Source organism: Rhinatrema bivittatum, chromosome 4, assembly GCF_901001135.1.
Source record: "Rhinatrema bivittatum chromosome 4, aRhiBiv1.1, whole genome shotgun sequence".
Taxonomy (NCBI): Eukaryota; Metazoa; Chordata; class Amphibia; order Gymnophiona; family Rhinatrematidae; genus Rhinatrema; species Rhinatrema bivittatum.
The window spans coordinates 199,412,695-199,436,578 of NC_042618.1; the positions used below are offsets into that span (position 1 = coordinate 199,412,695).

Genomic DNA, 23,884 nt, shown 5'->3' on the forward strand with positions numbered 1-23,884 from the left:
ATGCTGCTTCAGTTGCTACCTCCAAAATGACTATCAATAAATACGAATAGGAAAAGGACAATGTACACGTCTTACAATTTGGCAGAAAGTTCAACAATAGCTGCAATGATATAATAACAATGCATTGTTTTGAGCACAGAGGTTTCTCTGGTGCTGGGTTACCAAGGAGCATCAATGAAAAGAAAAGAAAAAAAAAGTCTTAGGGGCTCAGCAGATAACTTGAAGAGCACTTATATCAAAACCCAGTATGTAGCCCAGACAAGCTCACACAAACAATAGGTGCAGGGAAGTCTAAAGAACATTAATCCCAACAAATAAACCGAAAAGACAGACAGTACACAAATACTCTAGATCAAATGATACTTAGAAAGAGAACGATTACTTTTAAAGATGTCAAACAAAAGGCCCAGCACATGTCCTGGCTTAGCACTGTAGATGTATAATGGAGTTTAGCACTGATGGAGTTTCTCAGGCAGGGCCAGATTTAAATTATGGGTCCCCATCGGCAATGAGGATAAAGAAGGGGAGAACCCCCTCCCTCATTTCTGAGAAATAACTGGAGGATCGCGGATGAAGGGGGTCAACTCACCTCCCTCCTCCTCCTCCCCCCCCCCCCAAAGTCATCAGAAGTATGGTGGGGAGGGACTGCCTTCTTCTAGATTGCTTCCACCCAGGTCCTCCCCTTTCAGCTAGCCCCCAAACATCTGAGTTGCTGCACCACTTGTCCTGTAGATCAGTGGTGAACTCAGCCCTGCAGCAGCACCAACAACTCCCACAGAAAGACTCAGCCTGGTGCCTGTGAGCCGACCATTGCCTGCTCACAGGTCCTGCTGCAGCCCTAACCCCTCCTCCCGCCCAGGCTTCCTGCTGCCACGGAGATCCGTGTGAGGGGGCAGGGCCGAAGGAAGGCCCTACAGGTGCATGATGGGAGCTTGCAGGTCCCACGCTCAATTTTTCTATTGGAGTTGTTGCTGCTGCTGGGTCAGGGCCATTGCCGATCTACAGGACAAGCAGCAGGCCCAGACGGCACCATAGCAGTGGTAGTGATGCTCCAGTACCTATCAATATGGCACTGGAGGCAGTTGCTTCCATTACCTATTACCAAATCTGGGCCTGTTTTCAGGTACTGGCAAGGGAGTTTAGCACTAGTGGGGTTTCCTGGGTACGGGTGTACGAGGGAGATTAGCAATGGTGGGGTTTCTCGAGGGCTCTAACTCTGAGGATTCTGATAATTAAGGACCTGAGTAAGCAGTGTTAGGATCGAAGCTGCTGAGACCTCCGTTGCACTGGTAAGCTGTACACTGAGAGGGGTTCTACAAAGATTTTCTTGTAATTGTACCAGCATCCTTCTTGGGAGAAGCCGGCTCCTTTCTTGTGCCGTAAATGTTTATAATTTGAGTCAGTCTCCCCACTAGAACATCACTGCTTCCTGCTGTGCTTTATCACTGCCATAATTACAAAGTCAAATGCAATCATTAAAATAATATTTTCTCTGTTCCAGCCTAAGTTCAATCTCCATGATAAATTGTTGAAACCAAGCTCTCCATCCTTCAGTGAATAAAACAGGGGAAGTGAATGTGTGTGCAAGTATGTGCACATGCAAGATGGGAAGTTAACTCACCCACCTTGGGTCCCCACCAACCATGCATTGAAATTGCATTTATATAAAATATGAATCTGAAATCAAACCTCTCCCCCCTCCCCTTGTGTCCTCTGCAGAAGAGCACAGCAAACCAAGGTGTTAAGTATGTACCTGACCTTCCCCTTCTGTTTGCTGACTGCTTTTATTATCTGCCTGCCCAGACAGAGGCCAGCTGGAAATGAGATCAAAATTGTTTCATTCACTTTCATTACAGCAGAGATGAAGGAGTTGAGAGCCTGGAGAGAGAAGCAAAGGACGAGGGGGCAAGGGACAAAGTGCAGGAAGGGAGAAGTGCGGGGGCAGGGAGGGAGAAACGGGAAAATGTTAAAAGCGAGAGCAGGACAAAATACAAATAAAGAGAGGCAGAAGGCAGCAAGGAGGTCAGGAGGTAAGGAAAGAGACAAGCTAGCAGCAGAGAGCACATGAGGGAGAAAGCTAAAGAGAAAGGGACAAGGGTCAGCAGCAGAAAGAGCAGAGCGCAAAGAGAAAAAATGCAACCAGTCAGGAGCAGAGCAGCAGGGCTAAGGGACTGAAAGTCAGCAAGCAAGGGGACGAATGAGAAAGGGGCCAAGGAACAGGGAAGGAATGACCAGGAGAAACGTGCTTAAGCAGAAAGAAGGAGCATTATCATCCATCCGCGTCCTCCAGAATAATATCTTTTTGTCCCCAGAAGCTCTAAGAATGCACCACACTGACACTCGCTGAGAGATGCACCTTGTTCTACCTTAGGTTGAATTTAAGCCTCCTGAAAAGTCAGATCATCCATGCTAGATCCCACCTAGCACCCTTAACACCCCATGATTAAGTTCTCAGTAACAAACTTTCTCATAGTCTCACTAATGTTGTAACCACAGATTCGAAGCCCTTCCGTAAGTGTATAGTTACACTAAAGTGTCAATATCGTTCTAACTTATTCTCTAAGTTTCCAAGCTACTCTGTAAGTTTCTAAGTTATTCTTTAAGAGTATAGTTACACTCATGGTGTTAATTTTGTTACTAACTTATTCTGTATGTCTCTAAATTATTCTGTAAGTTTCTAAGTTATTCTGTAAGTGTATAGTCACTCTAGTGCATTAATATTGTTTCTAATTTATTATGTAAGAAATAAGAAGCCTATGTCTTATTTGATCTGACTGTTCCTTGAAAACCAATGTGATATCTGTAATTGAATGTCGGTATTTAAAAATAATAAATAAATAAATAAACAAATTATCAGTTTGCTGGAATGTATCTGCAGAAAAAAACAGGACAAACCTTGATGTTGTCTTGCCAGCGATGAGCTTTCTGAAATGTCTCAGCCGCATTAGCCAGCCTCTGTGAAAACAAATCACAATCAAAGAATTATTTTAAAATAATAGAACATTCCATTTCAAAACCATAAATGCCCAAATTCAGTAAATTCAATGTTGCAATGCCTCTGTAACCCAAACTCTTTTTTGCACTGTCATTTTGTCTGAAATAACTGTCATAAATAGACTTCTGAGACTTCATCCCATAATTGTGTGAAATACAGGCTGCATTTCCTCCCCATAACACAGCACTCCTTTGCACTGTCATTGCATCAGAAATCTTATCAGAACTGCCTTCTTTGACATCATCCTATAATTCTGTACGGGCAGGTCAGCCGGAGTGCTGGGCTGCCTGAGGCTAATGGGCGCGCCAGACAAGCTCCGGCAGCTTGAAGCCGGAAGGGGGCGGGTGCGGGGGGAGGAGCACAGAGTCCCCGGATGAAGATTTGAATACTCCCTCGCAGCGAGATCTGATTGGAGAGCGCCGCGGGGAGTATAGGGAGTAGGGAGCCCTATTTAAGGGCAATTGTACCGGCTGAGTGCCCCTTGCCCGTCGGCGCCCGGAGCGAGCAGCGACCCTCCCTCCCGCCCTTGTGTTATGTACCATGTTTGTAATGGGCTGTTTTATTGGCTGTCGCAGCTGGGGTTGGCGGTTTGCCCGAGCCTCTTTAGGGACAGGTGGTGGCTCGACGGGCAGCCAGTTGGGGGCACATACTGGCTGGAGCGTTACCCGTTGGGCAACTGGCTAAACTGGGATAGGCTCCTTACTGGCCAGTGGCGGAGGCTGGAGTTAGGCAGCAGGTGCTGTCTAACTAGGAGCAGGCCGGGTGGCCTGGGGGTTGGTTATCTTGCTGGCCGGTGGCGGATAACTGGAAGCATATGTTGTATAAGGGCTCGGGCTGGTTATATTGTTAATAAAACTGCGGCCTTGATGTTCCCATACCAGTGTGTTGTGTGCTTATTGAATACCATGTGAAAGGGCGGTGAATGCAGGTGGAGTGAGGTTCTGGCTGCGTCTGTTATACTGTCCGATTGGGTATTTAGTATTGTGTTAGTAAAGCATACGTTGTTAAAGTGCCACCTTCGGTTCTTCTGTTCATACAGGTTTTTCACACACACATTCCTTTGTGAATACCAGCTGTAGGCATCTCCAGTCCCCAAGGGCCGCAAATAGATTTGGTTTTCAGGATATCCATAATGAATGTGCATAAGATGTATTTGCAAACAAATGGAAGCAGTACATGCAAGTATGTAGATATCCTAAAACCAGAACTGTTTGTTGTAGCACTCGAGAACTGGAGTTGACTACCCGTGGTGTATGCACTTCTGATCTGTGAGATGATGTCTACAATAACCATCTGTGATACAATCACAGTGCAAAAGGATTCCGAGTTCTCAGATCCACAACTGAATCCTTTGCTTTGTGAGTGTAACTCGGGAGCCTCAAACTATGGCCCTACAAACATATCTGGTTCTCAGCATATCCACAATGAATGTTCATGAGAGAGTTTGGAGTGGGGAAGCTCTGGTCCTCACGGGCTGAAAATCAGCCAGGTTTTCAGAACATCCCTAAGGAGTACTATATATGTCCTGCATACATATTCATTAGGGATAACTGCAAAATGCAACTGGTTTGCAGCCTTCAAGGACCAGAGGTTCCCCACCCCTGCCTTAGAACCATGCTGTGCTGGAAAACATTTTTAAAAATTGGGTTTCTTAGTTTAAGGGTAATTTTGAAACCACATGGGTAGCTTGCTAGCTGCAGAGTACTTAGTACCTGTGAGCCTGCAAGAAAATTTGCAGAGGGAAAGAGTTTCTCTTTGAAAATTCGGTTACAATGCAGGTTTTGATTATTGCCTCCTTTATTTCATTTTTATCCTCACTTCATGGCACATGTAGTAGAGTACCCACTGACTCCTTGAATCACACTATTCATGTGCATTCAATGCCCTCAACCCTTGGATTCCCTTTTTCTTGTTTGGTTTCTGTAGAAAAACAGGTTTCTTCAGTTTGGTTGAAATCTCAGTGAAGTCAGAGTACTTTGTGAGGTCGTTGAACATTTTTAAAGATGGCCTCCTATTGGTTGTAACTGAACATTTTAAAATCTGCCCTGCTATTCATTACTACCTGTGATCACCAGCTGACACCATGTTTTGCTTAGCTTCTTACAATGAAACATTTAATGTTTAATGATATAATTATTACCCAGAAATATCATAACTGTGTACTTGAAAAAGAAACCAGGCATCATTATTGCAGCTTCACCCTGATCTTGTATGGATTTGCAGATGATAAATCAAATAACTCAAACCAAATCACAATGTGTTCATGTCTCCTTGATTTTAAGGCTTTGTTTAGTGTCCATGCCCTAGAGTTATGAACCTGAGTGTTAAGAATAATTGTGGTATCTCCACAGCCATACTGTTTTGCAATGAACATGCATAAAAGTCTGAATTATTGTCTAGGTTGATATTTTACCCCTGTTAATATCAGCACTATGCCTCATCATCTATCTCCACAGCAGTACTGTATTACTGTATCTCCAACTGCATCTGTATGGACTTTGACCTCAATACAGAAACTGAGACTGGATAAGACAGATTTCAGAGCTTTGTGCTTTTTCTAATTGCATTGACTATACAAGGTCCACAAATCCCCAAACTGTTTCTGCAGCTGTACACAATGTTTTGTATGCAGCTTTGTCAAAACAATTTAAAAAAATTGATTAAAATTAAGAAAACTGATATATAGACAATTTGCATCAATTTATGTGCTGATACAATACTATAATGGCCATAACATACACTAATGTGCTGATATGCTGGTTGCTATATGGATTTGTGTACCAAAACTCTGTACTTTTACAGGATTTATTGTTCTCACATTTTTGACTTTGGAAATGAAGAATGCAAATAAACATTAAGGTCATAGTTCTATGACAATGCCAAAATGTAAAATATGAAAATATCTAAAGATATCTTTTTATGTTACATCTAATGGTAAAATTCTCAGCTGCTTTTGAGCTTGATGAGAGCGCACAGAAACATACATATATAGGTACAAAAGAATATATATTTTTTTAAGATATTGATTCTTCATAACATTTTGTTTGCATATGATCCAACTGAGACATTCTAGAACGGACTTCTGCAAAATATGGCATTCTGAAAGGGCCAGAAACACTACATGGGGAGGTGACGTGCTGTGATCTCTGCTGTAAGGAAACCTTTAGAGGGAAAAAAGCAGCACAAAAGAAAAGCAGTTGTAAACTGTTATTTTGCATGAAACATGCACAAAACTGGCACTTTCATGGCCTAGAAATAGAACTTGTAACCTTTTACCTGTCGTTCAGACCTCTTGCCACTAGAGGTCTCTGATGCATGACTTTATATGCCGAGTCTGTGAAGTCTAGTGTTGCTTCAACAGTAGTTTTACAATTTAAAAACACGTTTGCTAACTTCTTGTACTTCAAGGTTCTAAAAAGTGTGAAAGTCGGTGAACTTGGTTGATTTACTTGCCGGAACACTACATGCTTGAGAACAGCAATGAGCCATAAAAGGCTCCAGCCCATGTCCCAATATGTCAGATCATCCACTGAAACAATGCCTTTCACAGAGATCACTGTCAGATTAAACAGTATCAACAGTAGGGTGACCAACTGCAAGGTTTTGAACCGGACAGCCCGGTATTTGCAGCCACTTATACGGTATCCAGTTACAAGTGTAACCGGTTACTGTAATATCCGGTCAAACAAGTCCAGGGGCCAATCAGCGGTAGACGTCAGGATTCGTAGAGCACCAGTCACTGCTGCTGTGCAGTGTGTAATTCTCACTCAGTGCCCTGGGCTGCAACTTGCAAGGAGTTTTCCGTTACCCTGGCTGGCCTGATAGCTGTTCCCTTCCTCCCTCAATTCATGCCTCCTTCTCCTGCACAGCTGCTGCCTGCCTGTCCTGTTCTCTCACCTCAGACAGGGGCACGGGACCCCGGGCCTTGGTTCTCGAGCTTCCTTTACCTCCCCACTCTGGCTTTTCTCCGACATAGTGTGACTGCAGATGTGACTCCCGCAGCCGCGGTATCTTGCACCTGCCATTTTTTTTTTTTGCTTCACTCACTGGAAACTGTGACTCAACTAATTGCTTCTAGTAAGTATGCAAATTCAGCTCCACGCATTGCCCATTGCCGCCTCCCTCTGACCTCTGACACAATCCTGACCCATGTGGCTCCGCCCATATGTTCCTTTCTTCCCTCCCTCCCGGAACCTTACTTGCAGTAGCAGCGCCAGCAGGAGCCACAGCAAGCTCCATGCTGCTGTACCTGGGACTAGATGCAGTCATTATGGCCTAAGTGAGGGGGAATGCAAGGAGTGAAGGCATCGGCAGTGCTGCTGCCTGCTGGTGATTTCTGTTAGCGACAGTGGGGCAGAGCACAGCGATGTGAACACAACATTCACTTTGCTCCCCCTGTTCCTCATGAGGTTTTTGTCTGCAGCCCGCCTCTCTCTAGTATGCTATCAATTTGCGAAGTACTGAGTAGAAAGGGGGAGGGAGGAAACAATGAGGTGGCCACAGTGTCCTGCTCCAGAATGTTGCTGCTTCTGGGAGTGGGAGAGAGACGCAATGCCTGTAAAAACAATGCATACCTGACTAAGACAGTCCTTCTAATTTTTGTATCACACTGAGAACATATGTGAGCATGTTGTGTTTCACTGAGAGCATGTGTGTGTGTCAGTATATGTGAGTGAGAGCATGTGTGTTTCAGAGCATATGCGTGCATGTGTGTGTCAGTGAAAACGTGAGAGGATGTGTCAGAGCACATGTAAGCATGTGCGTGACAGAGTGTGTGTGAGTGCATATGTGAGCGCGTTTGTGAGAATGTGTGTCAATGAGACCATATGTGAGAACATGTGTGAGTGCATATGTAAGCATGTGTATGAAAGCATATGTATGTCAGTGAAAGTAAATGTGAGAGCATGCTGTGTCAATGAAAGCATATTGAACATGTGCATATGTCATCATCTGAGACGTGTGTATTTCATAGAAAACATAAGAGATCATTATATGTGAGTGAGATTGTGTGTGTCAGTGAGCGACAGTATGTGTGTGTGTGTGAATGAGGGTATGTGAGTGAGCTTTCATATGCATCCATCTGTGAATGAAGAAGTGTGTATATGAGAGGCGAAAGTTTATGTGGCTCCCTCACCTTCCCTCCCCCCAATAATCCATGACAATCACAAGGTGGCTGGTAGGGACAGCAAGAGATGTTTTAATCCTTAGTTCTAATTACTGAATGCTATTTTATGAGTCTGCTGTTTTGAAATGTTATTTATTTATATAAAAAGTTCTTGTAGCTTGCACCCTCTAAGGTTCAGGGTGGGTAATTGGTGTTTGGAATTTTTATATGTTTATATTTTAATGTTCTATTCATCAGCTGTTTTGAAATATGTATTCATTTTATTTGATGTTGCGTGTGCTGGCCGTGGCAGGCTCAAGGCTAGGCCCTCTTACCCTCATCTGCCTGTTCCAGCATCTGGCTCCACTTCCCTCGCAGCCATGGGCCACCACCTTTGACCTCGGGCCACCCCCAGCGCTCCTTTCTCCGTGATGGATGTCCGAGCTCCACGGTGGGCCTCCCCGTGTGATCCACGGGGAGACACCGCCGTCCTGCGCCATGCTCCTCCCTAGGCGCGCGCATGCGCATCTTCTTTCCTTTTAAAGAGGCCACGGCAGGAAAACAACCCACGGCCCCAGATGATGACATCATTGGGCCTCGGTATATAAGGCCAGGCCCAGCCTCCGTTAGTTGCCTTTGTAACAGGTCTCCATGCTGGTCGTGTACTTTGTTGCCTCCTCTGTTGAATCCTTCATGTTCCTGGTTCCTGTCTCGTCCGTGTTCCTTATCCTGGTCTTGCTACTCTTCCTTGTTCCCGAGTCCTGCGTTTACTCTACTTGTTCTACGGACTGACTCCTGGACTTGACCTCTGCTTTGCCTGACCACGCTACTGATCATCTCCTGGACCCGACCTCTGCTTTGCCTGACCACGCTACTGATCATCTCCTGGACCCGACCTCTGCTTTGCCTGACCACGATACTGATCATCTCCTGGACCCGACCTCTGCTTTGCCTGACCACGCTACTGGTCATCTCCTGGACCCGACCTCTGCTTTGCCTGACCACGCTACTGGTCATCTCCTGGACCCGACCTCTGCTTTGCCTGACCACGCTACTGATCATCTCCTGGACCCGACCTCTGCTTGGCCTGACCATGCTATTGATCATCTCCTGGACCCGACCTCTGCTTTGCCTGACCACGCTACTGATCATCTCCTGGACCCGATCTCTGCCTTGCCCGACTATGCTATTCATTGTCTCCTGGACCTGACCATTGCCTTGCCTTGCCATTCCTCCATGCCTGCCCTGACTCCAGCCTGTTCAACGATGCCTCTGCTATACTTATTCTATACTTGGCCTCTCAGGCTCCGGCCTGGTCTTACTCTGGCACCCCCTGTCCGTCTCTTGTTCCATTTGGCGCCTGGGTCTCTGGAACTCTGCCTCATCCAGTTCAGACCTTCCATTCCTACCGTTGCTGGTCCCTGGCTGACCTCCTCCTCGTCCATCTGAAGACCTCAGACGGAGGCCCACCTAATTCCAGCCAGCCCCAGCACCCAAGGGCTCAACCTGCAGGGAACGAGGGCTGGAATTGGTGAAGCTCCAGCCGGCCTCCATCAGTCAGCCAGCTCCGCCTATAGATGGTGGGGACCCATAGGGCTTGCCCTGCGGGTAGCGTCAACCCTACTTCAGCTCAAGACTCCACCCTCCTGCGCAACATTTGAATGGTTTTACAATTTTGTTTTTACTATTATTTCTGTTTTTCCTCTGTTGCACTGCATATAAAGCCTGCATTTTTGTAGTTTCCACTTCAGTTTATGTCTGCTTGTTTCTATTTATAATTTATGGCCTCTTTATTCTGTTTTTGGTGAGGGTCTTTCTGTATTCTGCATGTTTGGCCAAGGTGAGGTATTCTGCTAGTGTGTAGGGATTTATAGCTGCCTGGATTGTTCTGTTTTTTAATAGGAGGTATATTGGTGTTTTAGGGCCTGGTGTAATATCATCAATGTTGCCTTTTTCATAGGTAGGGTTGTTGCTCTTTGAGTGCTAGCAGTTAGTGCTGTTTAGCTATGGGAGGTGTGTTATCTTGTAATTTAATTCAGTATACTCATTGTTTAAGGGCCAAGCCCATACCCAACACATATTATAGAGCAGGCCTAACATCATATGGGTTCCAAGTGGCAGGATTTAAACATGCGCAAATTGTTACAGATTTATGCAAATAAAGGGGAGGGAACATACTCAAACCCCTCCCCCATCCTTGGTCCTCAAGTGTCCAGATCTAGTCTGTGGAAAAGTTGGCAACCCTAATCAATAGGGTGGGGGTGGGGGGGGGGGGAGGTAAAGCAAGGATCCACGACCCACCCTTCTGCTAGTTTACTTAGAGGACACATGACTGACATTAACATTATATTGTTCTTTTTCTGATATTTCTTCCTTTCACACTTCACCTGGTGTGATCTGAGGTCACACCAGGTGACCTCAGATCCGCTGCAGGAAAGGGAAACTCCTCTGAGGTCTAGAAATGACTGTCGGCTCTCCTTCTAGCATCTTAGCTTAACAGGTGAGGGAGGGAGTAATGCAGTGGTAGTACATACATTGAGCTAGGTGTTACAAAGCCTAGGTCACACCTGGGAACTTCTGTTTTTCCTCAGCCTGAGATTAAAAGGCATGAGGGTGAAGGCTACGGTAGGGTCTTAAATTCACCTAGCGTTTTCTGCTACACATAATAGGCCTTGATGTATTGCTCTGCAAGAAAGGTAGATTATTGTTATATTCTGATTTCTAGCACTATCTAGTACATAAAAAAAAAATACTAATTCTTCACTTCCTATCTCACCAAGATTTTTTTTTATCTTTTCCTGTCTTGTCCTCCCATTCCTTTCTCACTACTATTTCTCTCCTTCTCCCTTGCTTTTCAGTTTTTCTTACCTCCTTCAAGTCTGCCTGTGTTCCACTTTATCCACAGAGATCAGACTTTCTCTTCCAGTGCCTGTCTGTGCATTTTATTTCTTACTCTTTGTGCTCCTCTATTCATCCCCTCTTCCTTCCCCTGTGGCTCTGTATCTTTCCCTCACTCCCTGTATCCTCTTCTATCCTTCTCTACTGACTTCTTTCCTCCCTCCCCAGTTTCCTATGTCTCTGGCTTCTCCCACTTCCTTCCTGCCCCACTTAAACAAATAACCCAAGAATACTGCAGAGGCAGTATAGGAGAGTACTCCCTCTTTACTGAGTGCGCTGCCACAGACTAAGCAGCCAGGGTACAAATGTGCATTAACTTTGGCCGCTAATGCATATTAATAAATCTAAAATCCAAATCCAAGCTAATTAATATGCATTATTGGCCAGTGTCAATTGGCCTTTTCTAATTACTTGCCTTTTCCAAATTACAGCTCAAAGGGGCCGATGTAATGAGGGGCGCTAATGGTAACGCATGTTTTACTCCTGTTGTAGTTTGCATTTTTCTGGTCTAAGTTAACTCTGGTATGTAACCGGGGGAGGGGGGGGGGGTGTTAAATGTGCGCTAAAACAGGAGTAAAAACAGGCACTAAGATTAATGCAGGTGCATGCAAATCCCATGCAAAAGGCATTAGCTACATGGTAGGAGCAATGGATGGCCCGCACCATCTTAAAAAATGGTGCCGGCCGTCCATTGCTCCTACCATGTGACAGGGGCTGGCCAATGGCACCAATAGCCCCTGTCACATGGTAAGGGCAAAGGGCCATCGGCGCCATTTTGTTTACTGGCAGCCGACAGCCCGAGAGCAGGAGATCGCTCCCGGGACCCCCGCTGGACCACCAGGTACTTTAAGAAAGTTTGGGGGGGGGGGGAATCGGGAGGGTGGGGGATGCTAAAGAATCAGATTTAAAGGGTCAGGGTGGGTTTTTTGTTTATTGGCTCGGGCGCAGCCGATAAAAATTAAACGATCGGACCGCAGGAAAAAAATTTCCCAATGGTCCCCGAAACCGGAACCGATTCCGGTTCCGATTCACATCATTAGTGCATTAAAGGGCAAACAGGTTATAGCACATTTTCTTAATGCTGGAAATTTAACTCCTGGGTCAGAGCAGGAGTAAAACTTAACTCACATTTCTGGTGACCATGTTATACTACTGCTGTACCCAGTGTGGTTGTGTGTGTCTAGGATGTACCACATTTAGCCACCAGAAATGTGAGTTTACTCCACCTCAGATCCAGGTTCCAGTGTTCTCGAGGAGGGCACTTACAGTTAAGCAGTACGCCAGCATTGTGCATCCTACTTTGGCGTACTGTTTAGGTGTAGATGCCCACCCCAGGGATCTTAAACTTTGTTCACTAGCTGTAAGGGCTTACTCAAAAGAGCAAATTCTTGCATCCAAGGCCCTTTTGGTAGAGAATGGCAAGTCAAATCAAAGCGTAAGTTCTTAGGGATGGGTAACTATAGCTAGCATAGCAAAGCATAAACTCTCTGGGGGGGGGGCACTTAAAGATGAACAGGATGCCAAAGTCGGCTGCACAGTGCCAGAGTGCATACTGTTCAGCTGAAGGTGCCAGCCTCAGAGAGCTTATGCTTGGATTTTACTTGCCATGCTGTATTAAAATGGCATTGCATGTGAGATCGGTGCTATGCATCCCAACTTGTGGGCACATTCATTCAAGTCCATTTTCACAAGGAATGGCAAGTAAAATAAAATATTAAGCTCTCTGGGGAATGCACCTACAGATAGATGAAGAAAGCGTAAGCTGTCTGGCTGGGCAGCAACAGCTGAACAGTTCACACTTTAGCACTACATGTGTGTGTGTGCTGTCTAGCTGTTCATGAAAACGAAGAAAACCTGTGACTGGTGCCTACCTCAGAGAGCTTACATTGGAAATTGAATCCTGGATCTGGAGTGAGTAAACTCACATTTCTGGTGACCAAAGTTATTCTACTGCTGCATCCAGTGTGGTAGGAAGATATTATCACATGGATACAGCAAGAGAATATCATGTCCGCCAGAAATGTGAGTTAAATTTTACTTGACCTCAGACCAAGGAGTTAACCTGAAAATCCACTTAAGTGCATTAAACCAGGAGTATGGAGGTAAACACTTGAAGTTGGAAGGAGTGTGAACTTGCACGCAAGACTGTGCCCAGATTGGGATGACCATTGCCAATCTCGCATACAAAGCCATTTTTCCAAGTGAAATCAAAGGTAAGCTCTCTAGAACAGGCAACTACAACCATTTGAGATGCACAACACCAAAGTGCATACTGCTCAGCTGTAGGTGCCTGCCATAGAGAGCTTACCCTTTCATTTCACTTGACTTACCTTACCCAAGTGATATTGTGCCCAAGTCGGGATGCCAGTTCCAATCTCGCATCCAAGGTCATTTTGGTCACACTCCATCCAACTTCAAGCACTTACCTCTTTACTCCTGTTTTAAAGCGCTTTTTAAAATACTTTTTGCTTTAATGCAGATTTTTCAGTTTAACTCACATTTTAGTGTGCTTTTTTTTTAAACTCCTGTTTGATATGCATCCCATCGGCATACTGTTATCCCGCAGGGATCCCTGTTTTTAACATGTATGTTAAGTAAAACCAATGCTAACATTTAATTCCAATTTTAGTGTGGGTTTTATTATATCTGCCCCAATGTGAGCTACAATTTAGTTAGTTATTTCCTTGCCTAAGAGAGGACTACAATCTAAGTTGTAATTGAGAAGCAATGGAGGATGAAGTGGCTTGGCCAAAGTCACAAAGACGTACCAGTGGGAGAAGCAGGGCTCTCTAATTACTGTTTCTCCAACCACTAGGCTACTCCTGCATTAATGGCCCATTTTAATAATATGTAAATGAGTTTTGCATTAATTTACTAGTGGTAAAGTTTGCATATTAATGCTGATATTATCACAAAATAGTAACTATGTTTCTCCAAAGTATAGTTAAGTGTTTGGCATTAAGAGATCTGTGTTCATGTTTGCACAATTCAATATGTAATATATTATTCTTCTATATGCTAATAGCTAATAATAAGCTGTCTTGCATAATTTTGCATCTCCTTACATTAGTATAGGCTTTTGCATTAAACAAGCTAAGTGTATTTGTACAGTGCTGCGTATGTCGTGTAGAGCTATAGAAATGTTAAGTAGTAGTAGTAGTAATTAATGGGCATTAAAAGCACTGCACATAAACTAGATTGCATGCATTTAACATGCTTTTAATATACACTAACTCTTGTGATTGCATTAGCACACTTTAGTACATTGACTACAAAGTGGGAGACAGGGGGATGAGTATCAGTGGGTGTGAGAGAAAGGCATCTTCTGCTGTCCTGGTGATTTTTAAAAGTGAAGGTGAGCTTTTTTCTTGGTTGTTTTTTTTTTGTTTGTTTGTTTGTTTTTAGTGCTCAGGCCTGGACAACATGCAAACTCTCCCAGAGTCCAGACGCTTGGGTTCAAAATATGGAGACTCCAAGTCAAAGCCAGAGAGTTCCCAGGTATGGCCTGAGTGCTACTAATCCTGGCTTTGCAAAATGCAAACACCAAATTAAACACTAGCAAATTACTCTATCCATTATATATTTTAAAAAAATGCCTTGATGACAGGAACTACTGCTCACAAATTTCAAAGATGCAGGAATTTAACTTCATTTTGTGCCTTGTTAACATGTTGCCAATATCAGTACACATATTTTTATTTTCTGTGTAATTACAATTAGGCAGATTCTGCACATGCACAGAGGATACTCTCTTTATATATCCAAGGAAGTGGATCCTCTGTGTGGCTGAAATCATCACTTGAATGTAAGAGTTCCAACATAAGAAGAGGATGGGGATCCTGGCAGGATCAGAAGCAATATATTATTCTTGCCATATTTTTTGAAATTTTTGCCTACATCCCCAAGTCAGCATCCAAGTTACTTTTTAAAAAAATTAAGTTCTCTCCTAGCCCCTGCCCTCTTTCTCCCCTTCCTGGACAATCACATCCCTTTACAAAGCACTGATATTTAAATTTCCTGAGGAAACTCCTTAAGAGTTTACAGCCAAACTCCCAGCCCTTTCTGATCCAAACATATGGAGAGTAAATGTGATGTATACTATCACTTTGGACAGATATTTTAAATATGTATTTTAAGATGATTGAATTATGACTGCATACAAAAGATGCACAAATGGACAGTAGCTAGGGTTGAAGCCTTGATGATTTGCACTATTGCTCAGAAGTATCAAACTTGTGCTAATTAAATCTCTTTTTATATCTGATTCACATCTTAAAACTGATGCCTTTTAGCTTAATAAAAAAACATTCATTCTTTGTGATGTCATAAGTTTGAAGTCCCCAATGTTATTTTTCGCATGCCCTCATGAGACATGGACTACATTTCCCATAATGCTCCTCTTATCACCGATGCCATCACGTATTTCAATTCACATTAATTCATAAAGGAAACTAAACATTCTTGATGGAGATGGGCTTTCCTAAATTAACAAATTCCTATTACCAAAGGCCAATTTAAAACCAATTTGCATTTCAAACATTGACATCATCATTTTAAATTCATTGTAAATGATCATTTGAAATCTGAGAAAAATTAATGAGAACGCCACTTCTTCTCAACAAGAATTAAATCTCAAAACATAAAAACGAATTTCTCAGCTTCACTTTGGAACAGGGACATTACACCAATTCTATTCAGCACTTGTATTTCAATTCAAAATTTATCTTCTCCCATACAAGAATAGCAAGCAATCAGAAGACTGGACTTGATGGATGTATAGTCTTCTTTTAATTGAAACCAACTATGTAACTATGGCACAAATGTATCTCTTCTCTTCATTTTTGACTAAACAGAAATCCAACACCATTCCCTTTGTAATTGAGGACTCTGTCACCTTCTTTTACTGAAGTGTGTGCATCCTTCTAACCTATAAACCGAATGTCTTCTATGTAAGGGGAACCCCAAACCTGCCTCTTACTAGTGTAGGAGCCCTGTGGAGTAGAGTCAGTGGTCTCAGCGGAGCCTGCCCCCACTCATGAGGTCAGTGAAGGTGGGAGTGTGCTGAGGTTGTGACACTCCTCAAGGGGAAGTGGTCATTGCTTTTAAGAAACCTCCTGCACTCATTGGCTGCTGTAGCAAGGTTCAGAGAGAGTAGATTCAGGAGATGCCAGTCTGCCAGTTGCAGTCTGAGGGTGCCACCTCCCCACAGAGTGGTGCTGCTAGTGGGGTTTTTCCTTTCACAGAGAAAACAACTGGAGAGGGAACTTCTCACAACTGAGGAATATCTAGAAAAGGAGAGAAGTCTTGTCCACTGAAGTGGACTGGGGCCTAAGGTTGGGGTACATTCCAGGAAGGAAAAAGAGTTCTGGGGTTCAACAGGAAGATGCATGAGGGACCTGAAGAAAAGAGGTTACCAGGAAGCAAAGGTGTCTGAAAATCCTCTTGGGAGAAGTTTTGGTAACGTGTTCATTGGGAAGGGATTTTGTCAGCAGTGGGAGTTTTGGATAAAGGAGACTATCCATCTAAGGAAGGAATCCTAAGGAGTTTCTGATTGAAAGAAGAGTCAGTCAGTTACTCGGCAGAGTGGGAAAAGCCGCTGAGATACAAGAGAAGTGTTACTTTCAAAGCAGGTGCTTGGAAGTACCCAAGGGAAGAGGGATCCCGTTACAAGATCTGTTGTGGTAGCGCAATTATTGATGCTGAAAGTGACCGAGGGTTTTGTGTGTGTGTGTGTGTGTGTGTTTTTGCACTTTGTGTTGCTGTATCATATTTTTGCACTTTTGTCTTTTGCCTGCCATCATTTCCAGTAAAGAACTTTTATTTTGAACAACAGTTTTGGAGTCAGTATGGTGAGTTTTGTGCTTTGTCTGGGCTGATGAGCAGAAGAGCCCCAGTGAGGAAAACTCCTAAGGGCCTTGAACGAGAGACTTCTTTCCCCCCTCTGAGGAAACCCCGGGAGGTCATGGGGCCTGCCCTTGACCGTGAGCCTCCCTATAAGCCCCTGTGCCCAGGACTGGCTTGAGACAGGGGCTACATCTGCTTTTGCCGGCATGTACCTAATTAAAGTATCTTGATGAAAGCTTGCAGTACTAGCAAATCTGCACCTTGGCTGTATTCAAGTGGAGAAAGAGCAGAAAATGGATCTGAGAATAGATGGGGTTGGGGTGGGGAGAGGGGAGAGGGGAGGGAAGCATTAGCGATGGAATACAGAATAAATAAGTGAAGAATTGATCTGTTTTATGTTGCGGCTGAAAACTATCTGCAGCAAAGGTTTGTTAATTGAGCTGAAAAGCTCAGAAGCGCCCAGGGCCCAGGCACTTCCGAGGTGGGGAAATCAATTCCACATTGCTCAGTAAATTAAAAACACAGCCCAAAATAAATTAAAAACTAAACAACCCAATTACAAGAGCTAAACCTGCTAAACAATAGGAGAGGGAGGGGGGGCGGCTAAGCGGTGAAAAGGACAATGTGAAAGAGGGAAGGGGACAAAGGGAGAGAGAGAGAATTAAGAAACTGAAAGAAAAAGGCAAAAACAAGATGAGAGAAGAGGAGGTAAAGGAAAGGAAGTGAGAAAGTGACTTCCAGCTGGAAAACTCCGTCGCTGGGCATCCTCCCACTCCTCTTGTTATTTCTGTTCTACGGAAAAATAAGTTGGAGAAGAGTTTCCAAAAGACTCCAAGTGAACAGGAATCCAGGCTTGGTTTTGCCCTATTGCAGGCATAGACTTGTAGCTCTGATTTTCCCATCAATTTCCCTAACAAAATCAAAACTGCCAATCCATCGGATCCATGCATGCGTTGGGATGCAACCAGGACAGGAATAACCTGTGACTTGTGGCATGGAGCTAGTTCACAACCCCAAGTTGAAGTATACTAGGAAAGATCCATGGGCAGTGCTCTTGACCTAGGTTCCATGGTGGGAGGAGGTGAAGGGTCAGTTCACTCAGTATTCTTCAGAGCACCCATCAATCACAACATAGGTTCACAGAAACCAAAACAAATCGGGGGGATCACTAACTGGAAGATTCACTGAGTACAAATGTCCATTTGGATTTCCTGAACGGATAAAATACAGGATATATGTTATTGTTACCTTTCTGTTTATATTTGGGGAAAATAATCACAGTATTTTATGCAGATAAACGTGTTTGTTTTTGTAAAATCATGTTTGATTATTGCTCTTCCTCCCCCATGTGGGTAACTGTATGCATACTGTTCCACGTATGTGCGCTTTTACCTGTTCAAAATGGGGGGGGGGGGGGGCAGAGACAGGTTAGGGAGGGAAAATACACAAAGAAACTGCATTTTAAAATCTCTGAGTATACTAAGTGTGGAATACTTTATGCCTGCTTTGATGCAGATGTAAAGTAGGCAGGTACTTAGCACCTGTATTGTGCACGTTGCCAAGATTTTCAATAGGAAACCCCCTTGAAGAGTTTTCCTTTGAAAATGAGTTCGTAGTTAAGGCCCATGGAGAATTCCAAAGTTGCCCTCCCCTTTTTTATCTGTTCGTGACAAACTAATATTACACAGAATATTGGCCAACATCCAATAAAAGGGAAAAAAAGGAAAAGAGGAGGAAATATTACCATAAAAAGTAAACTCATAAAAGACTAATAAAGCATGGGATCCACAATTAATGGGAGGGATCAAGAGTCACAAGGAATTCATTTAGCTTATATTATTCCAAAAAGTTGGACACTGTCAGCAAGCAGTCTTAAAGTTTTCTACTTGAAAAAAAGTGTTTTAATAAGAAGCATTTTACCCTTCCCACACTCACCACCCGATGGTCTCCACATATCTACTTTAAAGGAGGTTACAAGGCTTTCTGCTCAGTAAATAAGTCACCCAAAACCTCCAACAAGTAATTTGCAAATCCCAACACCATTGATTTGTAAGTCCTAGGGTCGAATTACAAAAATCCAAACAAACTGTGATTTCCCCAGTTGGGAGGTTCACAAATCAGTTGTTCTGAAATGAAATCCCAGTGATCACTCACTTGGTTTACCATCGAGAAACATTTACTCACACTCTGAGCTTGAGGACCACAATTTAGTAATAGGGGATGCTATTCTGAGGGAAAATGCTTCACTCTTTTATTTGGAGAAGAACAATTATAACGGGACTTGCTCCGGCCAGAATCACAGGCCATGAAACAAATTGAGACAGAAGAAAAGAGATGTACTAGCATTATAAAAGGAGAGGACGTAGAGCTGGGCAGTTCCTAAGAAGATATACTGCAGAGCAGAAAATCAGCTGCAATGATGTTTTCTCTAAACCGCTCTGGGAGCTGAACAGGCCTAGTTACTCAGCACTGCACTTTTTTTTTTTTTTTTTAAATCACTGATGTTATCCATTAAGCTATGTTAAGAGAGGGGCAGAACATGTGCTACCTGTCTGTAGAATTCACAATTTATACTTTAAAGCCAGTGGGATGCTATTTGTAGAAGCTTAGCAGCCTTGAGACAGATTGCACCATCCAACTCACCCCACTGATTCCACTAGGATCCACGCTCAGAAAGCAACACCAGCCTGAATTGTACCATATACAAGCAAATTGTAAACATATAGGCATAGACTCCAACAGACACAGAAGGAGATGATGCTAGCATTCCATGTGCCTTGTTTGTGTAATTTAGCTCTCGTCAATGGATGCCAGAACATAATGCACTCTTGATAATGCTTGGTAATTATTACTCTCATCGTTAAACAGGGCAGGAACACTACGTACCAACTGGAACAACAAAAACAGCTGGACAGCCTATGAGGAAACACACAAATGGATGACTTTAGACAATGTAATAAAATATTGTAAAATGTAATTGTTTGCAGGTTTCATTTCATTATCCATCAGGGCTTCGCAAATTCTATGCAATGTGACATCATTTTAGCACTTGAAAATTCACGTGCCCCTAGAGGACAACCAACGTAAATTAGCAGGGGTATGGTACCCTCCAACAATCACTACCCTGTTGCAATCTTTGCACTTCAGCTGATCCCTTCTCTCAAGCTTCATACCCTTTAGTGAATCCTTTCTCTCTACTTGTACATACTACCTCAGGATCCAGATTGCTCCAGAGTACCTTCTCTCATAACCTCCTCCCCTCCAGTGGACCACCTTTCTCAAACTCTGCCCTTTCAATTGATCCCCTTTTGAATCGCCCAGCTCCTCTCATCTCCCCAACCCACCCCCTTCAGCCCTATTTTCAACCCCCATCCAATCTTCTCTTGCCCCAAGCCCTTTTTATAACTTCTAACGGATACTCTGTCATCCCCTCTCACTCCATCCTCCATCCTCCATTCCCTTTTTAATTTCATTCCCATCCTCTCTCTCACCACCCACCCTTTTCTCACATCTTCTCCAGCTGATGCCCTCGCATCCCACAGCATCTCTATTACAGCCCCAACTGATCGTCTCTCATTCCGTCGTTCTCATCCTCCACAGCCAATCCCTTTCCAGTTGTTCGGGCTCTCAAACCCCTCCTGAATCTGATCCTTCTCTTTAAACAGCCTCTTCTCCAAACATCTCCTGGCAAGGGTCAATGGCAACATTTTCCTTAGAACAGAGTTTCTCAAAATATTTAGCACTTGAAAAAGCAGAGTTGCTTACCTGTAACAGGTGTTCTCATAGAACAGCATGATGTTAGTCCTCACACATGGTGACATCATCAGGATGGAGCCCAATCACGGAACACTTTTGTCAAAGTTTCTAGAACTTTGACTGGCACCTACTGGGCATGCCCAGCATGGCACTAACCCTGCATCCAGCAGGGGTCCCCCTTCAGTCTTGTGTATAGCAAGAAGTACGTGCGAAAAATAAAATAATCGTGAACAAATCCAACTCCACGGGGTGGCGGTCAGGTTTTGTGAGGACTACCATCATGCTGTCCTGTGAGAACACCTGTTACAGGTAAGCATCTCTGCTTTCTCACAGGACAAGCAAGATGGTAGTCCTCACACATGGGTGAATAGCGAGCTGAGGATGCCCGAGCAATGCACCAAATGCACCCAAAAACATGCAACAGGCACAACAAATGGGGTGGTTTTGGGTTGGAGGGCATCCTGAAACCCTGAACGGGTCGCTGGAAGGATGTTGGGAAGTTAAACTGAAAATAAGTTGCGAAGAAAGGATTGGCCAAGGATGGAATCTTGCCTGCCAGCCTTATCTAAGCAATAATGGGCTGCAAAGGTATGGAGAGAGCTCCAAATAGAAGCCTTACAGATGTCAGTAAGTGATACCGAATGGAGTTGTGCCACTGAGGTTGCCATAGCCCTGATAGAGTGTGCTTTTACACAGTCTTGTAGCAGAATGCGTGCTTGCTGGTAGCAAAAGGAGATACACTCCACCAACCAAGAGGAAAGGGTCTGTTTTCCCACTGGATTTCCCAATTTGATGTTATCAAAAGAAACAAATAATTGAGTGGACTTCCTGTGGGCTGACGTGCGCTCTAGATAAAAGGAATGCAAAGCCTGCTCTCCTGGGTTTGAATGGGGCCTTGGAAAGAAAGTAGGTAAGATGATGGATTGATTTAGATGAAATTCTGATACTACCTTTGGTAAAAATTTAGGGTGGGTGTGGAGCACCACCCAGTCATGTAGAATTTTAGTGTAAGGCGGGTGGGTGACTAATGCCTGCAACTCACTAACTCTGCGAGCGGACATTATAGCAAGAATAAAAATTACTTTCCAGGTGAGATAGCGGAGATCGCAGGAGTGGAGAGGCTCAAATGGAGGTTTCATGAGCCATCCTAAGACCACGTTAAGGTCCCAGGCGGGGGCTGGAGGGTGCAGTGGAGGTTTCAGGTGGAGGAAGCCTCTCATGAAGCGTGTGACTAAGGGTTGTGTCAAAACAGAGACATCTCCCACGCCGTTGTAGAAAGTGGCTACCGCACTGACATGCACCCTTATAGAAGAAGTTTTCAGGCCTGACTCGAACAGGTGCCAGAAATAGTCCAGAAACTTCGCAGTGGAACAAGTGAAGGGGTCTATGGACATGGACATGCACCAGACCATAAACTTTTTCCATTTAGAACTATAAGATTGTCTTGTGGAAGGCTTTCGTGAAGCTACCAGGATTCGGGATACCGACTCCAAAAGGTTAAGGGGTTGGAGTATTAACCTTTCAATATCCAGGGCATCAGGGACAGGGCTGGGAGGTTGGGGTGGTGAGGGGCCCGTTGTCCTGAGTTATCAGAAGCGGATCCTCCCCTAGAGGGATGCGCCGGCATACTAATAGGTCCTGGAGGATTGGGAACCAGACTTGGCGTGGCCAGTGAGGGGCTATTAGAATCATTAAGCCCTTGTCTCTCCGTAACTTCACGAGAGTCTTCGATATGAGTGGAAGTGGAGGGTACGCGTAGAGGAGACCGCTGGACCATGAGAGGGTGAAAGCATCCTTTAGCTGTGAGTGGTGGCTGTGAGTGAGCGAGCAGAAGTTCTCTATTTTGCAGTTCTGAATGGACGCAAAGAGGTCTATGTGTGGATAACCCCAATGCTGGAAGATTGCATTCGCTACTGTGGGGTTGAAAGACCATTCATGCGGATGAAAGGTTCGACTCAACTTGTCGGCTAGAAAATTGTCCTCACCTGCCAAGTAGGTCGCCCTGGGGTACATCGAGTGGGAAAGAGCCCACGCCCATATCTGCGCAGCTTCCTGACACAGAAAGTAGGAGCTCATTCCCCCTTGCTTGTTGATGTACCACATCACCACCTAGTTGTCGGTCTGAATCAGGATGGCTTTGTTTGAGAGGCAATCCTGAAAAACTTTGAGGGCATATCTGATCCCTTGAAGTTCCAGGAAATGTATCTGATGTTTGGCTTCCTCTGGAGACCAGGTTCCCTGAGTCTGCAGGCCATCGACATGAGCACCCCAGCCTAGGTTGGAGGCGTCCGTCGTCAAGGTAATCTGAGGATATGGAGCCTGAAAAGGATGGCCTTGAAGGAGATTGGAGTGTTGCATCCACCAGGCCAGTGACAGGCGGAGCTGCTTGGTAACATGGACGATGCTGGACATTGGATGATAAGCTTAGCGGGCCATGGGAGTGACATGCACTGAAGATGCCATGTGACCCAGCAAAGTGAGGAAACAACGAGCCGTCAAGTAATCTCGAGCCTGGAGGTATTGCGCTAGGGACGTGAGAGTACGAGCATGATCTCGAGGAAGAAAGGCTTTTGCCTGTATTGTATCCAAGTCCACCCCTATCAAGGATAGGGTCTGAGATGGAACTAGCTTGGACTTGGCATGGTTGACCAGAAACCCGAGAGACAGAAGCGTATGGAGAGTTAGACGTAAGGAGGCTAGTGCGTCTTTTTGGGTTGGAGCCCTTAATAACCAATTGTCGAGATAAGGGTAGACATGGACTCCTTGACCCCTGAGGCAGGCCACAACCACTACGAGGCACTTGGTGAAGACTCGAGATGCGGACGCTAGGCCAAATGGCAGTACCCGGTACTGGAAGTGTCTGGGGCCGACTAGGAACTGAAGGATTTGCGATGAGACGGAGTGATGGAGATGTGTGTGTACACATCTTGCAGATCTAGAGAGCAAAGCCAATCCTCTCTTTGTAGAAGAGGAAGCAGGAAGCTCAAGGTTACCATCCTGAACTTTTCCCTCTGTAGATACTTGTTTAAGGCGCATAGGTCCAGGATTGGACGAATGCCCCCTGACTTTTTTGGAATGAGGAAATACCGGGAAGAACCAGTGCCCCTCTCCCAACCCCTGTTGGGAGAGGGGCACTGGTTCTATCGCCTGGGATTTGAGGAGGACGGAAACCTCCTCCTCTAGAAGAGAGGATTTGTCGGATGATCCCCATGTCGGCCAAGGTGGGGAATCTGCTGGTACAGTCAGGAAGTTGAGGTGATAACCTTGAGTCACTACAGTGAGTACCC

General features: G+C 44.6%; 1 protein-coding gene across 1 annotated transcript in view; it reads right to left on the reverse strand.

Annotated features, from left to right (window-relative positions):
* Window positions 1-23,884, reverse strand: part of CACNA2D2 (calcium voltage-gated channel auxiliary subunit alpha2delta 2) — a 1,734,543-nt gene that overhangs the window by 800,890 nt on the left and 909,769 nt on the right. The window contains exon 4 of the mRNA XM_029599532.1: window positions 2,896-2,955. Coding sequence (XP_029455392.1) covers window positions 2,896-2,955 — 60 coding nt within the window. The remainder of the gene's footprint in view (window positions 1-2,895; window positions 2,956-23,884) is intronic.